This window comes from Pempheris klunzingeri, chromosome 21, assembly GCF_042242105.1.
Source record: "Pempheris klunzingeri isolate RE-2024b chromosome 21, fPemKlu1.hap1, whole genome shotgun sequence".
Lineage (NCBI taxonomy): Eukaryota > Metazoa > Chordata > Actinopteri > Acropomatiformes > Pempheridae > Pempheris > Pempheris klunzingeri.
Genome location: NC_092032.1, coordinates 5,151,277 through 5,170,745, shown reverse-complemented (window position 1 = coordinate 5,170,745; position 19,469 = coordinate 5,151,277). Strand labels below are relative to the sequence as shown.

The 19,469-nt window shown below is 41.7% G+C and overlaps 1 protein-coding gene across 1 annotated transcript in view; it reads left to right on the top strand.

The window, feature by feature from the left end:
* The window catches only part of LOC139220860 (partitioning defective 3 homolog), a 309,168-nt gene that overhangs the window by 234,753 nt on the left and 54,946 nt on the right, over positions 1-19,469 (top strand). Inside the window, exon 21 of the mRNA XM_070852717.1 lies at positions 4,467-4,769. Coding sequence (XP_070708818.1) covers positions 4,467-4,769 — 303 coding nt within the window. The remainder of the gene's footprint in view (positions 1-4,466; positions 4,770-19,469) is intronic.

The following is a 19,469-nucleotide window of genomic DNA, read 5'->3' as shown; positions in this document are numbered from 1 at the left end:
TTCTCTCTTATCTGCTTGGCTCCGCTTGGCTTCTAATCAGCAGCCAGCACTCCACTGCCACTCTCCTTGTTCCCACAGACCACAGCAGAGCACACCACTGCTTTTTTCCCTCAACAGTGGCCTGCTTCCTCTTGTTTGTTGTTTGATTTCCTGCTGACTTTAGACAAACAAAACCTGACCAGTGTTTCTGGTTTGGGTCAGTCAGCACAATTCACTTCCGACAAACCACAATTGTGGATTAGGTGTGAGGATTTGGTCTTTGATTTAACAAAAGAGAATGTCTTTTCTCATTCCTTGTTCAGGGTACAGACCCTTACTGCCACCAACAAAAAAATGATAAAACAATTTGGCACATTCTCATTCTTCCTTTTCTGGCTTTTTCTTTTTTTTGGTGACAGTGATTGTGAACACAACGTTATCGTTCTAATTTCTCAAATCATCTCATTATTTCTGTATGCTATCTGAGTCTCATTTGCATAGTGAGTTGAAAATAAGCTCCAACTGGCTGATTGGGAGGTGTGATTACATTTATAATTATATTGATACCTACAGCAAGTTAATGTGATTGTTACACTGTGAATTAACACCAAGAAATCTGGACAATTATCTCTGTGATTGCATTATGCTGTTACGGGCCAAGCATCAACACAAAAGATGGGCTATCGGATGTTTGCGATTCTGCACAGACAGCTGCACGCGGAGTCATTTACTGCACTTTGATTAAACTCAGATACATTCTCATGGTACATGGTTCGGTGAGGGGTTATTGAAAAGAAAAAAAATCTATTAAATGCAGTTGGACGAGAAAGTAAGAGAGCAAATACATTCTCTTTCATCCGACACAGTAACAATGCGGAGGCAGGCTTTCAAGCTTCTTAGTGTGTTGACTTCAAAATGAGTGTCTTAAGAGTACAGACAGCCACCCCGATCCCCGTTGCCTCTCCCCCAGCCTCCCTTGGGTATATTGCACATTGATAAACATTAAACTTGTTGAGAAGTTTGCTCGCTTTTTTGTTTGAAAAAAAAAAACCAGCCTTGTTGGATAATCAGTGAGATTTATTTAGTGTGATGAGAACGGACTAGAGGTAAGCTGACACGCTGGTACCGGTTCGCACCAGGCCTTTCATTCTACCAATATAGTGTGCTAAAGTAATTACTTGACTCGACAGTCTTCAGCTTTCACATTTGTGCACTGAAATGAAGCCTGAGCAACAGTTCGGTTTTCGTTGCAGTGAAGGTGCGGAATTCGATTCAGATTAATAAGAATGTATGACAAGAAAAACAACAGGGAGAACAGAAAACCAATGTCATAATGTCATCTGGCTGACACATCATTTTCTTGAAGACATGGTCAGTTGGTGGATTAGGGGTTGAACTTTAACTGCCCTGAAAGCCCAAGCATTAGACTGTCTAGACTGTCTGTTAGCCAGGAGGAAATGCCTTTCCACTACACAGTTATGAAGAAGAAGGAGTAAGCATTTTATTTTATTTAAAGGTACATGTGAGGTCAGTTGTACTTTCAAGAATATAAAGTAAAACACAGTCAACAGAAACAGGGCAGCTGCTGTCATAATACTGGCATTATCTTATTTTGTGTCATCAATGTAATTAAAATGAAAATGAAAAATCCACAATGGGGCTATGGTGAAAGGCTACAGCTTGATTGTCCCCTTTTTAAAATAAAATCTCCCAGGGCTGTTGCATTAAAAGCTACAGAGTCTTCTCCTCTCAGATGTAGTATCTGTTAGGAGGAGAAGAGAGGAAAAGGGCTGGTAATTGGGGCTGTACAGTAATAATGTGTTTAGTGTGGGCAGCACTTTCCTCACTGTTAACATGCTGGGCCATTAATTGGCTAATGGAGTATATATGGTACAGCGTGGGGGTGGTCTCTCAGGAGAAAGTGGGCAAGGGAGAGGAGTTGGAAGTGGAACAGCAATTGCAGGATGCCTAAAAAGAACATAGTTTGCAGGTGTAGATGTAAGGTTTGGAGCTAATGAGCATATTACAGAGGAAAACTGGCTTCCAAACTGCAACCCTGTCTCCTAAAAAAAAGCATTTATACACTACTAATTTGACTGATGGTGCTCTGAACCTCTACATAGAAGTTACAGGGAGAACAATGGTTGGAGTATAAGACTGTCCAGATATCTCTTTCTCTCTCTCTCTCTCTCAAACTAATACAGCCGAGGCCGATTGGATTGGTCGTAACCCAAAATATCAAACAAATTGAAATTGTGCACCCAGTGACGGCGCAAGATGAAAAGAACGATCAAATATATTGAAATATTTCTCCGCATAAGTGACTCTTTCGAAATTCACAACACACACACCTGCTTTTGCAGCTCCAATTTCCATGGCAATCCGTCCAATAATTATTCAAGATTCAAGTCTTGACCAAAATAGTGGACCAACAGATTGACAAACAGACCAGCATTCGTACTCAGAGCCAGAGAATGCATAAAAATGTAATCCCAGTGGCATTTCCCACAAAACAAATTTTCTAATGCAAATTAGGTACATAGGACTGTAATCTTTAGGAGAAAGAGTTGCTCAATTACTGGTAGTTTCATTCTTGACACATCACTAGAGACAAATAGCAAAAAAAAAAAAATACACTTGGAAATGTAGCAGTTTGCCACAGAGACCCACTGCCAACTGGCTAAGTTGTAATAGGCTTCTCAATATAGACTGACAAGTTTGGATTGCGGATCTGTTTTCTCCACAAACACACCGACAGATGGATCTTTTGTATGACAAAAACAGCCATGACCTCTCCCCTGAAAAATATGAAGGATGTGATGAAAAACACACAGGATGATAGTGACGGTAATGACAACAGCATGACTCACATCTTTGGCATTTTAGCTTGTTAATACCCTTTTATTGAAATGCCCCTATTAGCTTTATCCATGTCAGACTCACAAGGCCTGGAAGAGAAGTCTCTTTCTTTTAACTTCATGTCGCCAGTCTAGCCAAGGCCATTATCTCATCCCAAATGTCAATATTGCCGTTTTTATGAATCTGATTAGTCCATTAAACACCAGAGGGTTTTGAGATCCCAGCGGTCTTCCGTGAACCTGTGGTAACATCATTGTCTGGTCCTTCCTGGCAGAGATCTGACATCACCTCAGCCAGATGGCAGGTGAAAGGGCTTCTGGAATTAGTGGATTTTTTTCCATCCGAGACTTTTTTTTTTTTTTTATTTCTTGACAGTGTAAGCTGAAGTTAGACCACCCTGAGTGCACACAACTGTGCTAAGAGTTGGTATTTTCCATATCGTACCTGGTCTTAGACAATTCAGAATTACACCAAACCAGCTCAGAGTCTTTATAGATGACTACATATCATGCAACATTGCATCAGGCCTCCATCAAAATCTCATTCTGAAGATAATGCTGAGAAAATGGGATTTTGGACAGCTAAAAATAAACTAGACAGTCTATGTGATAGAATGTGGAAATTGGGTTAATCTGGCACTGAAAAATGGTGATTGTTTGAAATGTGATTACTGTTATTAAAATACACAGACATGGGAGAGAGGGTTAGAGTGGAGAGGATTCTAGCACTGTTCCAAACCTGCCAATCATCTGTGCGGAGCAGCAGTGGGGGGGGGGGGGTCAGAGGTCAGTTATGACCTGAGGTAATAGAGATGTCTAATACCAGTGGGAGGTTGTGTGCTTGCATGCAGGTATGTGTTACCCTGCAGCAGGGATACAACATCTGGAACCAGTGAGAAGACTGGTGGCTGCTGCCAGGGTCACCGCAGTGGGAGGTCAACTCCCCCACCCCCCCTCTGCCTGTCCCCAGCCCTTCTCCTCTCTATTTCCCACTCCTACAATGCCAGCCCTCCCCACTCCCATGCATGACCATGACTGAGTCTTGTTAACTGTGGACAGATGGACATTCACATGGAACCATACTCTGAGACAGGAAGCACTCTGTGAAAGGCTCTGTTGTGTGGAAGTGGTCCTGGGGAGAGGAATGGCATGGAGGGAGAGGAAGGGGTGGGAAGAGGGAAGGGAAGGAAGTGCAGGACGGTCTTCTTCACACCTCCTCATGGAAAGCTGCATATTTGAATAATACCGCTTGTCTTCTTGCACAAGAGTGAAAGACATTTTTCTCTATTGTCATTCACTGTTACTTTGGATATGAAAGCCATTTTAGTAGTTTGGAATGATTCATGTAGGAATATTACAAGTTTTTTCTATGTTACCTCCTTACTGTACATTTCTTTTGCAGTTTCCACTCAATACCTAAAATACTCAATCCTTGTTTCCCCTACTAGCTACATCTAGTCTTCACAAAGAAAAATGCATGTAATTTTGAAGTTATCATTCCCAGGTTCCCAACCAATTTTTGAGTTTTCTAGTGAGAAAATTATATTGAATTTGAGTTTAATTTTGTTTCCAAGCATAATAATAATTCATTTTCCAGATGATTCACAGATCATTCTGTCTTTATCACAGAATACAGGCAAAGACGCGGGAGCTTCGGGAGAGGCAGGTGAAGGAGAGGGAATATGCCGAGATCCAAGATGTCGTATCACACACCCTCAGCTCTGACGAGGAGCACACCTACGCTGGTATCGGATCATTAGACTCGTCGGTGGATAGCAGCAGCATGGACCCTTACAACCACCACTATCATCTCCCTCAGAGTCCTCAGAGCCCTCACCGTCCCTTGGGCCTTCAAGACAATGGTCCGCCCCTGGAGGCCCTGTATGCCCAGGTCAACAAGCCACGCAACGGACGCCCTGCAGCTCCAGACAGGTAGGGGGTGCCCAAAAATGGCCATTTACTCAACATACACATCCATTATACTCTAGGCTCACCGGTGTACTTTGTAACTGTCTACCTTTCTCATTCATTCAGATGACACGAAGTAGCTTTGTGCCTTGTGCTTATGCTTTGCAACAATCTCATTTATGCACACCTCATCTATAACGTGTAAGAAGTGGTATGATTATATTTGTTCACTTCTTGTCATTGGTGACACATGCTGCACAGGAAAACAATGAATTTTATTGCTGCCTCGTCCCACAAGGCATTGCCAAGTGCAACCAGGCAAATTCCACAGACAAGGTAAAACAAGAACAGCGTGTCAGTCATTCTCAATGTGTTAGAACGTTATATTTTATTATCCTTGAATCACAGGTAAGTCTCCCTGGCCTCTCACACTATATGTTGTTCATCACTGGGGGGTTGTATCACTTATAACCTCCATGTCAACACAAATATTTGATATGACGACAATGCCGTGCAGAGCTATAGTTTCCTACACTGCGCTGATAGCCTGTTATTATTGTGTTCATTGATGCTTTTAATCGTGTTTTTGCTCCAGTAAATGGGAAGGTGTCCATAATTTCAGATGCTATGATTAAAGGTGACTTAGGTTATTACATTCTTTGCCAGGTAGAATGTAACCTCAACAAAGTCCAACCAACAGGCCACGAGAGTGTTATCTTTCTTGAATCTTGATTTAAAATGCTGCATGTCTTGTTTTTGTAAATCCAAGCTTTTACAACCAAGACTTGTATTTATTTCGCTTATCTATAATGCCTTTTCCTCTTCTGAGTCAGGAGTATTATGAGGGCTACATGTTTTCTTGTAGGTCATACCCATTCGTGACAAATCAGGAGATTTAGATTTCTATCCCCATGTTCTCCAAGAACTTTTCACTGTGTTATTAATAGATTGGATAATACCCACTTCCTGTGATTGATAACTGTCACTTGGTGGCCTGTGACCTTTCACTGCTAGGCTCTGCTGGGGTGGTTCCAAGTTTTACTGTGTGGGACCAAGACAGAGCACCTCTGTGTGAATGTGTGTAACACCCCCTGACAGTCAGAGTAGGTATGACAAGGTTATCTGGCCCCTCTGATAGCTAGCGAAATCCATGTGCCAAGTACATACACATTAGCAAAGGCCATTGATCCATATGTCTGAGGGGAAGGTTACTTCCACTTGTTTCCTCAGGATAGCCTTGTTGTGTCACAGCATTTATCCACTGTAAAACATCCCACTTCAAAAGCAGAAGTTCATGATAATCACGGAAGCTAGTTGAAAATAGAACAAAGGATGCTTGACTGGTGTTGAATGAGCCCATGTATTCAGATCACAAGATGTTGGTCAGTGACAGACATCATGCTATTAATTCTCAGTAGGAATATCAATAAGCTCTGTGCAGGGAAACAGTACAAAAGCCTTAACATGAGACAACCCTGTGAGTGATTAGTCCTTTTTCTCTCACTCATTGCCAGAGGGAATATTAATAGTAATCTGCTTAGTAGCTCTCACATAGAAATAAAGAGAGAGCAAAGTAGACCCTGCATGAGGGCTCTGATTCTAAACAGTTTTGGTTGCTTAGGTTCATTCAGATTTTGCCAAACTTCCTTTGACCAGATTATTCTTTTATCTTACAAATTGGTATAATATAGTATATAGTTTTATACATTATACATCTTAGGTTTCAAAGAAACAAACATGACAAAGAGACTTCTCTTCTCCTTGTTTTAGCAGTTTCTTGGAAATAGTGACTTTTTCACCCTCACAAGTTTATTTCAGCATAAAAAGCTTAGTGTTGCATGTTAATTATAAATACAAGCTTATATTTAGTTTGAGGTCTGAGCCGTAAGTATTGATAGCACAGTATGTAGTTTTATTTGCAGGGACAGGATTAGCTGTCGTGAGTGTTGTGATTTGATTTGAAATATGCACTGCATGTTCAACACTGCATTTTTGTTTTGCACCTCCAGCTGCTTTGCATATCTTGTGTATGCCAGCCCAGCTGTACGCCTGTAATATTTGTCTTGCTGCCTTTGAGATATAATATGCACTGGTTCTTATTTAGCTCAGAGGCTTTCTATTTGCGATTTGCAAAAAGGAGCTTGAAACACATTCAGATTCAAGACTCCTGTCAAATGCCTATCATAACAAACATAAACAGTAATTTGCATTTCTCAATTAAACTTAATGGAACTTTCATTGTCAAATATAAAGCACCAGCACAACAGAATTTGCAATCACTTTTGACTGTTCCATATACCAAGAAATTAAAATTGGATTCTGAACTTGTGTTTTGCCATTTAGAGATCCAGTTTGATGTCCAATCTCTTTACTTTCTTTTTCTGCCATTGCTACAGTATTTGATTTAGTATTTTGAAACTACAGAGATAAAGAAAAAGAAACAGGAAGTAAAGGAAGTAGATGAGATTTGTGCAAGGACAACTTCACATTCCTGGCTGTCAGTCCATCTTCAGTATGAAAGAGAAGAATGAGGAGCAAACACCTTGGGCCCTGGAGAAAACACACTTTGAACAAAGGGGCAGATTAAGAATCCTATTTTGACATTTTAGTTGCTAGTAGAGTAAAGTCCGATGGTCAGACATGGAAGTGTTGGAAGTCAGTACCTTCTAACATACCAACATGTACTTCAACGCAGCATGCTAAAAGAGATCAATTATTACATTGATTTGTTTGTTTTTTGTTGAATTTCACAAAAAACACACATATAAGATACATAAGCACATAAAACAGAATAAACCAAGCACTCTACCGTTGGCTAGCTGCCACTGTCTCCTACAGCATTGCAAATAATATTATATGGGGGTATTACCATGGTGGAAGCCATCTCCTGATTATCATATGACCTCAAGAAGCATGGTACAACTGCACAAAACTTACCTTGTAAAACTGGTTCCAAGAAAGTAGATGAGAGTAAATGGAGTAAATTGAGTTGAAATTAGCTGACAGCCATATTCTGTTTTTCAGTCTTTGCTGGGAAAAACACACCAAGTGCTGAACAGAGGCAGTGAGTGTGTCGGAGAATGACTACACTCAAACTAACTAGTATCTTACATCTAAAAGCCACCTTGTCGAACATTGCCAGAACTGGAAAGACATCAGACAATGCTGATTTTCCCAGGAGTCTAAGTTGCCATTAGTTTGTTTACTGTACACCCCTCGATGCTGTCATTACAACTCAGCATTTTAGTCAAACAGAAGAAGGTTCTTTAGACCCAGTCATCTAATTAGAGACACATAGGGGCACTTTGGTTGATGTGGGGAGGTGCTCCTTTTTAAGGAGGTGGGGTCCACATGCCTTACTGTACATGGTAGTTTTGCATCTTGGACTCATGTTCATGCTTCATGTGTTTAGACACATGTGCATTCATTTTATGCCATAATAAAGGCATTGACCCATGACTCGTCAAAGCTTTCAAAGCTGCTCTCTTGTTTGTCCACTTCAGTTAATAAGGAGCGACTGCAGCTGGATAAATAGCAAGGGCATACGCCTCTTTCTCTGATAGACTGTTGGTAATGGAACCCTAATGGGAAGGTCACTGTGACTGTAAAGTGGGAATGAGTCAGACCTGAGCCTATAAACCCTTGGAGATACAAGAACCTCTGGTTGATGGTGGGGGGTGGGGGGGTGGGGGGGGGTCCAGAGATCCTGCCCATTCTGCCATATCAGGTTTTACTGCTCCTCTATGGGATCATGATACAACAAGAGCTCATTTGACAATTTACCACCAATCCCCACTTTATTAGAGCTGGCAGCACCAGTGGTGTTTTGACAATGCTGTCAGACTCAGTAAAACTGAAGGGCACCAATAGAAATCCAGGATTTACTCATGGGGAGTTTTGTTAAAATCTCATATAAAGCAAACGTAAATATCCTTTTTCACCCTAAAACCTGTAGCATGAATTCTGCCTTATTACTGAGTTACCATGAAAGTGAGCGAGACGTTAAACCTTAAACACAGTGTTTTCTTTTCTGTTGTTTTGTTTCACCTTATAAAAAAAAAAGGTAGACGTTGCAAAATGGAATGACCTCATTTCTTGACATGCAGCTGACAAGTCAACCCCTCCATCTGCTGAGGGACTATGGGGTTTCGGTGACTGGCGCTGGATGCTGTGTTTCAGAACGACAACCTGACAGGTGCCAGGCTCGATGGGTTTTGTGGGAAGCGAGCGTGAAACAAAGCATCACCTTTGAAACTGCAATTTGATTGACTGCTGCTCCCATTACCCAGTCGAGTTTCTAAAGCTCCTTAGAGCATGGGTGAGGAAGAGTCAGAGAGACACAGGGAGGATGAGGTAGGGGGAAGCAGGGAGAAAAAAGATATGGAGTTCATGGAACTCAGAGCCCTTGAAGTCCTCTGCAACTCAGCAGCTCCAGAGAGGCTGGCAGCAGAGAGAGAAAAAGAACCCAGACATCTTCGCCCAAATAACCACTCACTGTGTTGTTTTTCCCCTTGCTTTCTCCACACTCAAATTCAGTCAGAACCTCCACTTTGCATGGTCTTAAAATTGGATTATGAGGTAGCTAATGCATTTTACGCAGCTGATAAAAGGTCAGGCTTTTCATCTCAAGAGTTTGTGAGGATTTCTCCCCTCGCTCTCACCATATCGCAGTGAGACACATACTTCACACCTCAGATGAAGGGTCTTTTACAGTTGTCCACTGCGGTTAAAAACCCATCCTCCTGCTGTTCAGAACAACAAGCCGAAGGAGCTTTTACCCACACTCTTGTTTGGACCACCATTGCAAAGAACAATTTATTTTGTCCCGTTTCCATCGAGTTTTTTTTGGATGAGAAAACGTTGCAGTACCGTTCCAACAGAAACGCACAATCATTTGGTTTTATGCTGCGCCGTATTGTTTGAATGGAACACTGGATGACTTGATTTAAAGAATGCAGATGGACAGTAAGTTCTGACATCAACATCAATGTTCCATCTCAATCAGATGATCACTGAGCCACTGAAGTAATCACATTTTTTTTTATTTTTTTTTTTATTGTTTGCTGTCTCTTATTTGGGGTCTCTAATTAACTCTGCAATCACCAACAGTCTCTGTAATTTTTGTAGTTTATATTTTCATTTAGATGCAATCAAAGTGAGATTAACAACACATTCTGACTGCAACATCTACAGCTTTGATTAAACCCAACCTCTCAATAATTCAGTGGTAAACAAATGAATCTTTTACAACCTCTGCAACTTTAATAACAGCTCGTAAGTCTCTAATAGCATTTTCTCGTCGTTCTCAAGGGAGTAAAATTGATATGTCTAGCATCAAGGAACAGTTTGCTTTAATGTGACACATACATTAGTAGTAACTAATTACATTTTGCCTACTAATTGGCATCTCTGTTATTCCAGAATGTTTTGTCTCATGTATCAGTTCGCTCACCTCCTGCAGGGTGCCGAGCTAAACGAAGTCAGAGCCGGTGCTGACTGTATCACATTTTATTCCACAGGGCCACAGCAGCATGTTTTGGTGCTGCCTTTTGTTTGTCTCTCACATCAGCCAGTGTTTTCCATTACTCCCTCAGAGTGTCCTTGTGTGGGTGTGAAATTAGTGTCACAGTGAATGTGTGCAGTAGTGCCTTTTCCCGCTCTAATTGAGAATGAAAAAGGGACATTGAGGTGATATGCAGAGTTCATCTGTTAGTTCCCTGCTGGTGTAATGACTGAGCCTGACTGAATCCTTAGGTCAGCTGTGGTTACCAGCCAGCGTCTCCATCCTCTCCACCTGCAAACCCTGTGCAGGTGATGTTTCAGTCTTCATGCAGCTTTGGAAAAGCCCCATGTCAACCCTGTAGATAGGTTACAGAATGAGGGTGCAAGTCCAATACACAGACATTCACTGACAGTGACTTTTGCCCTTTCCTCCCTGCCTGCTCTGTGCTGTGGCGATAGTGTAAGAGGCGTAATGCACTAAATGCACATCAGCCTCAGCACAGGGGTTCTACACAGATAGCAATGTGTATCTCCCAGGCAAAGCAAGTGAATTATTTTTTTTCCTGCTCTGTTTTCATTTTTTTCTTTTTTTTTATCCCTCCCTCTTCAGAGAGGGCCCTGTGGGATGGATGTGATGAGATGGAGCACAGAGAAGACAATTTATCCTCCGTTTGTACCATTACGTTCATTTAAGAAAGCAAACAGCCTGAAAGCAGATCGAGAGAGAGAGAAAGAAGGGAGAGAGAGGGAGAGAGATAGACCCACCTCGCCTTCAAGTGGATCAAGCTGATTAAGGTTGCATGTACAGTATGTATTTTATCAACATCCCTCAAATGGGAAGCCTGGAAGACATGCATACAGTACCTAATGAATTTTCACAAGATGAAAGGAAACGGGAGCATGCCATTTAGGGCAGGCGTGCCCCAGCAGACAAAATGGGGAGTGGAGATGCGAGGAGGTTTGAAATTGGCCGATGGCTGCCGAAGCCTTGTTTGTTGATCGGCACTGGAGGGCATCTCATTCCCAGCATCAGCAGCTGCAAATAGACAGTTAATCCCCCCTCAGCTTCCCTGAAGGCTGCTGATGCCTGACACCGTAACTTGTCTGTGCAGCGCTGAAGAGAGATTAACAAAATAGACAAGCCTGGTAATTTTTTTATGTTTTTTTTTTCCTATAATTTGGAGCGAATGTGATAATTTGTTTTGAAAATGTCACAGCAACTAATTGAGCGAAAGCACACAGAGAACATGCTGTTAGAAAATGTGGCATGTGCTTTACTCTGAATTCAGTCGCTCAGATATCCGTTTTGATTGAATAACACACACTGCAGTGTGCCTGTTACGTGAATAGGAGGTGCCTCTCTGTGAAACTCACATTTTTTCACATGATAGCTAACCCAATATCATAAACTAATCATGGGTTCACTTCGCAAACATAGCATCACTTCTCTCATCCCTGCCGCACGCCACTCCCACAGTCCTTCGCACAGCAATGCCAGAAATAGATCAGGTGAAGAATGTGATTGAAAGGCAGGTGACTGTGGACCATGGGTTCGCATGAACCATGTCAGCAGATGACTCTCATGCCTATTCATCCTCAACATGCTTTTATCTCTGTCTTCGGTTACACTGAATGTAAACACACACATACATGCGAAAGTGACCTCAAGAGTGACAGGCAGGGATGCTAGCTGCCGCGTTGTTCCTTCTGTATGCTGATGCCAGCGAAGTGAAGCCAGGATGTCATTGTTTATTATAAAGCGAAAGCTGGTAGAAACATCAGGGAGTGTTTGGGGATTTCCCTCTCACTATTATATATAATTTGCTGAAGACATATTAGCACAAACTGGACAAAGAAATAACTGAAATACTGTGCGACTATAGAGCAGAGCACAACAGAATAGGACACAGTATTTTCGCTCGATAAAATAGAACATTAAGGTGTGAAAATAACTTTGAGATAACAGTGAATACAAGAAGAATAGTGGCATGGATTAGATCAATCAATCTGTCATCATATCAAAGTTAATATTAGCCTTGATTGCAAGTTTAATGATCCATAATCATAAGCTAGCAATGCCAGTGTTAGTTTATCCGACTGGGTTGAACCTAGTTCAGACCACTTTCACATACATTAGAAATTAGACATGGTTCTACATTAATGCAATTTTTCCATGCTTTGAGATTTGCAGGCTGCCTTCTGGGTACCTGACTGCTGACCCTAATTAATCCAAACATCAGTGATTCCACTTTCAGTTTAAATGCTTTAGCTTCAACTCTAATTCGGCAGTAATGGTGGCATCCATAAAGGGCACAGCCCCTAAATCAGACATTAGTCTTTGGTTTATATGATATGGTATGTGCTACAGATTCTTGAGAAAACACCGACTACTTTCTAGCTGTCCTTGAAAAACAAATTGTGAATGTTAGTGCAAAATATGATAATGGTAGCTATAATATTAAACCAGTAGTTCAGGTATTTCCCTTCAACCACCAGTTTATTACACTATTGTATGTATAAAACCATATGTTGCCATATCTTCTTACTGTCATCCCCTAATGCAGTAATGACAGAAACCCAATCAGAAAGAAAGGGTTAGATTCCATAATGTTATTAATAGATGCTGCTGCTAATCAGTACAGACAGTAGAGATTTAGTCCTAAAAGTTTAGTACTGACCAGTGACTATTGCATCAATTACCAGACTGTGTCCTGAACACTATTTTCTAAGTGGTCGCTGGGGTACAACTGTATCAAGAAGTTAGTCCATTCTAATCGAAAGGCAGCCAGTGTGTACAGGGCACATAATTAAATTTACCTTGCCCACATCTGAGCCAGCGAGCCTGTGCACTCAACAAAGAGGAGCATTAGTTCTCTCCATTTTAAGAGCAGTATCCATATTCTTTTGTCAGACTACGCCATTGTCGTTCCAATCCCCGTGCCTTGAACAAGCTCCCAGCGGCAAATCGGATCGCAGTGAGAGCCTTTGTAATTACAAGGAGCTGAATGGGTGAATACGTCCCAAATCCGCAAGACCATCCAGCGACACATTCCATCTGTCTTAAGCTTCCTTCCAATATCTGAGATCGACTCATGAGGAGGTATTGAAGTAGTGAACACCACCACATTTTTCCTGCTGTTTGTGTGACAATTCTGTTAAGTCCTTTTAAAGTTTTGGACAAAATTTGTCATTACCATGTCTTGGAAAATGTAAGCCTTTCCCCATCTGCTCTGGAAAAGTAATTGTTTCTAATATAATGGGGTTCCATTCAAATTTAACATGTAACACTATTTAAAACATTGCTATGTGGACGGATAATCCTCAGCTATTGTAATGGTGCATTTGACAACTAGAGAATTGTGAAGAAACAGTGTCATAAAATTAAATTTCATAAAATGCCAGTGAAGGGATGAAAAATCTAACAGTATATAAAAATATAAATGTGTTATGTACCATCATCTAAAATAAAACAAGCGCTCGTGTTTTTAAATTTCGCAGTAAAATGATGTGCTTGGTTTTCACATTCATGTCACACCTCTAGCTTCATATTATTGGACGGCTAGTACCTTTTTTTAACTTTAGTGATATCCATGCATGTCAGCAGAGTGTATAACCTGCAGTGAGCATGTAGGTCATTTCCTGAGTATTACACCATCTTCCTACCAGAACATACCTTGGGAAGCCCCTGTATGTCTTCCTATCCAGTACATGTTGTGCAGGGGCCCATTCTGAACCGTAAGGCTCCTCTACCAAAAAGAGACAAGTGCTTCATATTAGGTCACCTGAGCGGGACCTGTTTGAGCTCAGCATGGGACCTAATAAAACCCTGTGGGGACAACCAGACATTTCTAATGCCATCAGCGTGCCTGTAAAAATGCTCTTAGCCCCTTGCAGTAGAGTAATGGCAGCACATGGTCTTGTTGGGCTGCTGTAATGGGTCTATGATGTCATCACAGCTCATCATGGAGCCAAAGATCTTAGAGAGAGTTTTCAGAAAAGAAAAACATATTCAAGGAAATCAACGAGGTATCATTCGGTCTCCACTATGTCCACTGTTAATGGTGGAGTTTGTTTGTGCCAGAACAAATTACTGGGGAAGTTAATAACCAAAGGCATTTTAACCTAGTCAGGGATATTGAATTGGTTCACTGATTGGACCAAATACCGTGTAGGTCACCAGTAACAAGCTCTACCTTTTCCCGCCCTCGCTGTCTCCTACTTTTCTCCAATGTTGAGTTGCACAGTAAATATCCAGCTTTACATTAATTTCATCTTATATTGACTAGTCTGAAGTATATGCCAATGAAGTACAATGATTACACCACTTGAAAATGAATGTCAGACACACATTAGATGCCAATACTCTTCTAATTTAAGAAGAAACCAACTTTCAAAATGCTGCAATTCAGAATTTTCTGAAGACTGATTTGAATATGAATTTGTGGCTCAGGTTGGGCATTTTTCTGATCTATGCATGTCTGTGAGGGGGCAATGTATCTGTGTTATTGTCAGCTATTACCATCTAAAAACACTCTCTCTCTCTCTCTGTTCCGCCATCCTTTAGTTTTACAACCTTTGTGGCTGATGTTCTGTAAGCATCGGAGTGAGAGACATCATTCTAGGAGCACACGTCTTCTCTGCCATGATTAAACATAAAGAATAATCCCTATCCTGCAGTTATATGGCTGTCATTAAAGGCTCACTGCCAGGCTGACCTGCCGTCAGTTTCACTCGAGATAATGGCCGTGTTTTAGTGGTAGTCAGGGACGTCAATTAAAACATCGGTTTTATGACATTTTGTATAAAGTAATGGTTTATCCATTGCATGACATTGAGGGTTGACTACTGTAGGTAATAAAGCCTGTGATTTCAAAGCAGTGTCGAGGTTTGTGTTCGTGGCTGGAGCATCGCATTTGCATTATTATGGTATATACGTGTGTGTGAGAACATGCCCATGTCAGAAAGCAGATGTGTGTGTTGCCACTCGTTCTCCACCATGTGTCATTTGTTAATAAAGTATCAGAACGGACTGAGAGATGATTTTGCAGGATGATTTTGATAGAGTACTTGATGGGGCTTGGTGGTCTGACAGGAAACAGTGAGTGGTTCTCCAGGTTCTGGTTCTGGTTGACTAAAACTACTGGAGAGAGTATGGTTACATCCACAGAACTACTTCCTGCTGTATTGATGCAATGTCTCTTGAAATACATGCTAGATGGGTGCATTGGGAGAGGGACCCTGTGGCACCCAATGCAAGCCTGCAGTTTGAACACATACAAGGTAAAGTGCCTCATAATGACCAAATAGGACAATCACTTAGCCAAATGACCCACAAAAACCACATAAAAGTCTTGTGTTTAAATGCAGAGGAGGATAATGCAATTTTGCTACGTTATTACAGACAGGAATGCAGAACTGCAAAGGGGTTGGGATCCTACATTTCCCTCAAGATCCAACACAGATTTTGCAGGAACGGGTGATTTAAACTTCCTCTGTGGGTGGGAGTGGGCTATCTGGACACACACATTGTGGGAGCGCTTGGGAATGAAACACACACGCACTGTGGGAGCGGTCGGTCATGGTCAGAAATGCAGCAGAAACAAGAATAAAAATAGGCTCTAATACGTGCTTCATGTGCAATTATGGTATTTAGGTTGCACTCCTCCACAGAGAGGTCAGAAGTTGGGGTCAGATATAAAACAGGACCATGACAGTGAGACTATGTAAAGACTGCAGTGTGAGTAACAGCCACCTAGGGACGTAGAACATTTTGTTATTGTTGGGGTAAGAACAAAATGATTTCAAGAATAAAAGCAACAGTACACATGTTTTTTTCTCCATACCAATCACATAGTCTTTACATCCATCACGTCTAAATGTTAGATGCATTTTCCATCATTTTAGGCAGCCATTGCTTTCTGCTCAGCGTGACAATCAAGTGACACAACCTTGAGATTTGTTTGCTTGCTCATTCATCTCAGTTAACGTTTTGTCAACTTAACCTCTTTTTGTCAAAGTCACATAATTGTCATAATTAAGCAGCAGCAACTCGTTTTAAAAGCTCCTCTTGTGGTGCATTTCAAGATGACTCAGAGTCTGAGATGTGAGAGGCAGCTACCTTCCAGGGGCCTTTTTAAAGGGGCGGTCCACTGATTTCACACGTGAAGATAAGTGAACTTGTCTCAAGGAATATTACTCCTTTAACTGTTTAACTGTTAATGTCTTCTGTTGCCTCTTAAGCTTTTATGAGTATATAACAACGGCCGTTCCATTCATAAGTTTCACTGTTACTATTAAAGCCCTCTTCTCATATGGGGATCCACACAAGAAAATCTTTCCGTTATAGGATCATGTACAAACTATTGTTATGGCTGTTGTCTCACTATGTATCTACATAATCACAGTAAATCTCAGCAGACGTCTGTTTCACAGCAGAGCCTGAGTCGTGGATTTTGCCTGGTGCTACAATGTCAAAGTCTATATTACCAGAGCTATGGAACGATTCTTCCCAGCCTGTGAGATCATAAGCTGTGAGATGAAGAGGTCAGGGAATTCATCATGGGCTGCTGTACCTAAATATTTCTCTAAGTAGCTTTGTGTGCCTTTTTTTTTTTTTTTTATCATGGCAAGTTCCTATTAGGAGTATTCAACTTCTGTGTTATGTGTGCAGCTGGATTCATCTTATTTATTCATTTTTTTTAACACTTGACAAACCACTTTCTTTAAAATATGTCTGTTCTTTACTGAGCAGCATGACATTTACAAAGGGAATGAAAATTGATAGTATTTCCTGTCATCAGTAATACATCTGAATGTTCTCAATAATTGTCATCTCTCACAAAACCCTTTGCATTTTTTTGCAATAACTAGAACACTATGAGATGGTAGCAACAGGTCCAACCCTGAAGCAAATGTGATTTAGAAAAGTGATTGAAAAATAGCACGTCTAACATGTTTGATTGCAGTAATGTGGAGAGCTGAAATGTTCTCTCAGGTGGTGCCCTTCCCTCTCATTTCATCTGTCCTCCATCATGGGGCCCTGACGAATCTCTAGTTCTTCTATTCTGCTTCAATAATGCTCCTTTCTCTCAGTCTATACATACGTTCTTACTCTTTTTCTTCCTCTTCCCCTGTCGTGTTCTTCCACTCACTACCTTCCGTTTTCTATCTCTCTCTTTATCTTCGTCTTTTTTCCCCATTTTCCACCAATGCCAGGGATACTGAGTGAGCCCTAGCCATCAAACCATAATGAGCATGTTCACTAAAGCACTGATTCATCAGAACAAAAAGTGGCGGGGACAGCGAGGCAAAAGGATGGATGACAAGGGGGAGAGGAAGAATAAGAGAGAGAGCGAGATGCTGGAGTATGCCTTTGAATGGCTTTGGACTGTAAACCCCCACTGCTTCCTCCTCCTCTGGCTGTATTTTTCTTAATAGCCTCTTTGGCTATTTCTGGGTCCCTTTTTAAATGGGAGGTGGGTGGGAGTGAATGCAGTGAAGAGGTGGAGGGTTTGGATGAGTGTGTATGGGTGTGTGTGTGTGTGTGTGTGTGTGTGTGTGTGTGTGTGTGTGTGTGTGTGTGTGTGTGTGTGTGTGTGTGTGTGTGTGTGTGTGTGTGTGTGTGTGTGTGTGTGTGTGTGTGTGTGTGTGTGTGTGTGTGTGTGTTCATCGGGTGGAAGGGAGGGGTGGGGTTATTTTGCTCTGCTGAGGCAGTGAAGAAGCTCTCTGACTCATAGCAGGATCAGGGGAGGTGGTGAATCAAGTGTGTGTGTGTGTGTGTGTGTGTGTGTGTGTGTGTGTGTGTGTGTGTGTGTGTAGGGGCTCTCTGTTGCTACTGGAGACGAGGGACGGGATGCATACACACACATATACACAAACCCAACATCCAAAAGCTGATTAGTCAAACTTGTGATTTCCAATTTCAAACCTGTGACACAAATCCCATACTTAATATTCATGCAGAAAGCGGTTAAGGCCCCTTGCTGTCCTATGGTGCCCTAGGGCTGCGGGTTGGGATGTGGGTGAGCGGGTGTGTGTTTGTGTGCGCGCGCGTGGGGAGTGGGGGTGGGGGGTGGAGGGGGGGGGGGGGGGGGGGGGGGGGGGGCTGGTCTTTTAATCTGCTTAGCGAAAAGAATGGTGATGAGGAAAAAGAGGAGCATGACAGGGAAAGAGGAACGAGAAAGTAGTGTTTTTTTGCTACTTGATTGGGTGAGTGGCCCATTGGTGAAAGCATACACACACATGCACACACACGCACACACACACGCACACACACACAGGGTGAACATCTTATCTCGGGAGTGACAGGATGAGCCCTCCCTCCAAATCACACACCCATCCATGTCATGCCTGGCAAGTACAAACAGAGAGAGAACCGCAGTTCTTAATGAAACGGTTTACAGCATGCCTCTCACATTGTTTATGTGTGTGCACGGTTTCGGGCCAGCTCATGGTTTTGTCAGAGAGCACGCACATCATAAACGGGATTAAAAACACATCTGACAGATGTAGTTTCTATTTTAGTGAGGGTGACTTTAGTGGTGTCACTGTTTGTGTGACTCCTCCGTCTGTGTCTTTTAACCTTGTAATCAGGATGGCATGCTGTGTCATCGGCATTTCTCCACATGGGCAGAGAGAGCGCGCATGGAGGAATGAGTGAAAGAGACAGGAGAGACATGAAAGAAAGGGAGGAGCGGGAAGGGAAATGGAAAACAAAGACCAGCGAAGGGAGATACAAAGGAGGAAGCAGCATGTTTACCCGCCTCGTATTTGTGGCATTGAGTTTTAAACACCATTGCACTTCTTGCTGCTTTTGCTCTTTTTTTTTTCTCTCCCTTTATGTCATAGCCCGAACATCTTCATATATGGTTACCTTCAGAATACTGTCATCACGAGGAAGAGGAACTTATTTCATCAGCGTGTGATTTCATTTCGACTCACCATCACAACTGGTAAAGCAAGAGAAAAGGAGAATGAGTCAGGGAGTTTTTTTTAAAGTGAGTTTATTTCTATAGCACATTTCAAAAACATGTTACTATTATGTTATTTACAATAAAATAGCAGCTAAAATATATACATTTATACATATATCCATATATATATACTGTATATATGCATATATATATACATAGGCACATTAAAACACAACAATTACCAATTGGTAAGAAAAAGCCAAGAGGTAAACGTGAGTCTTAAGAAGAGATTTAAAAGAACATACTGGGT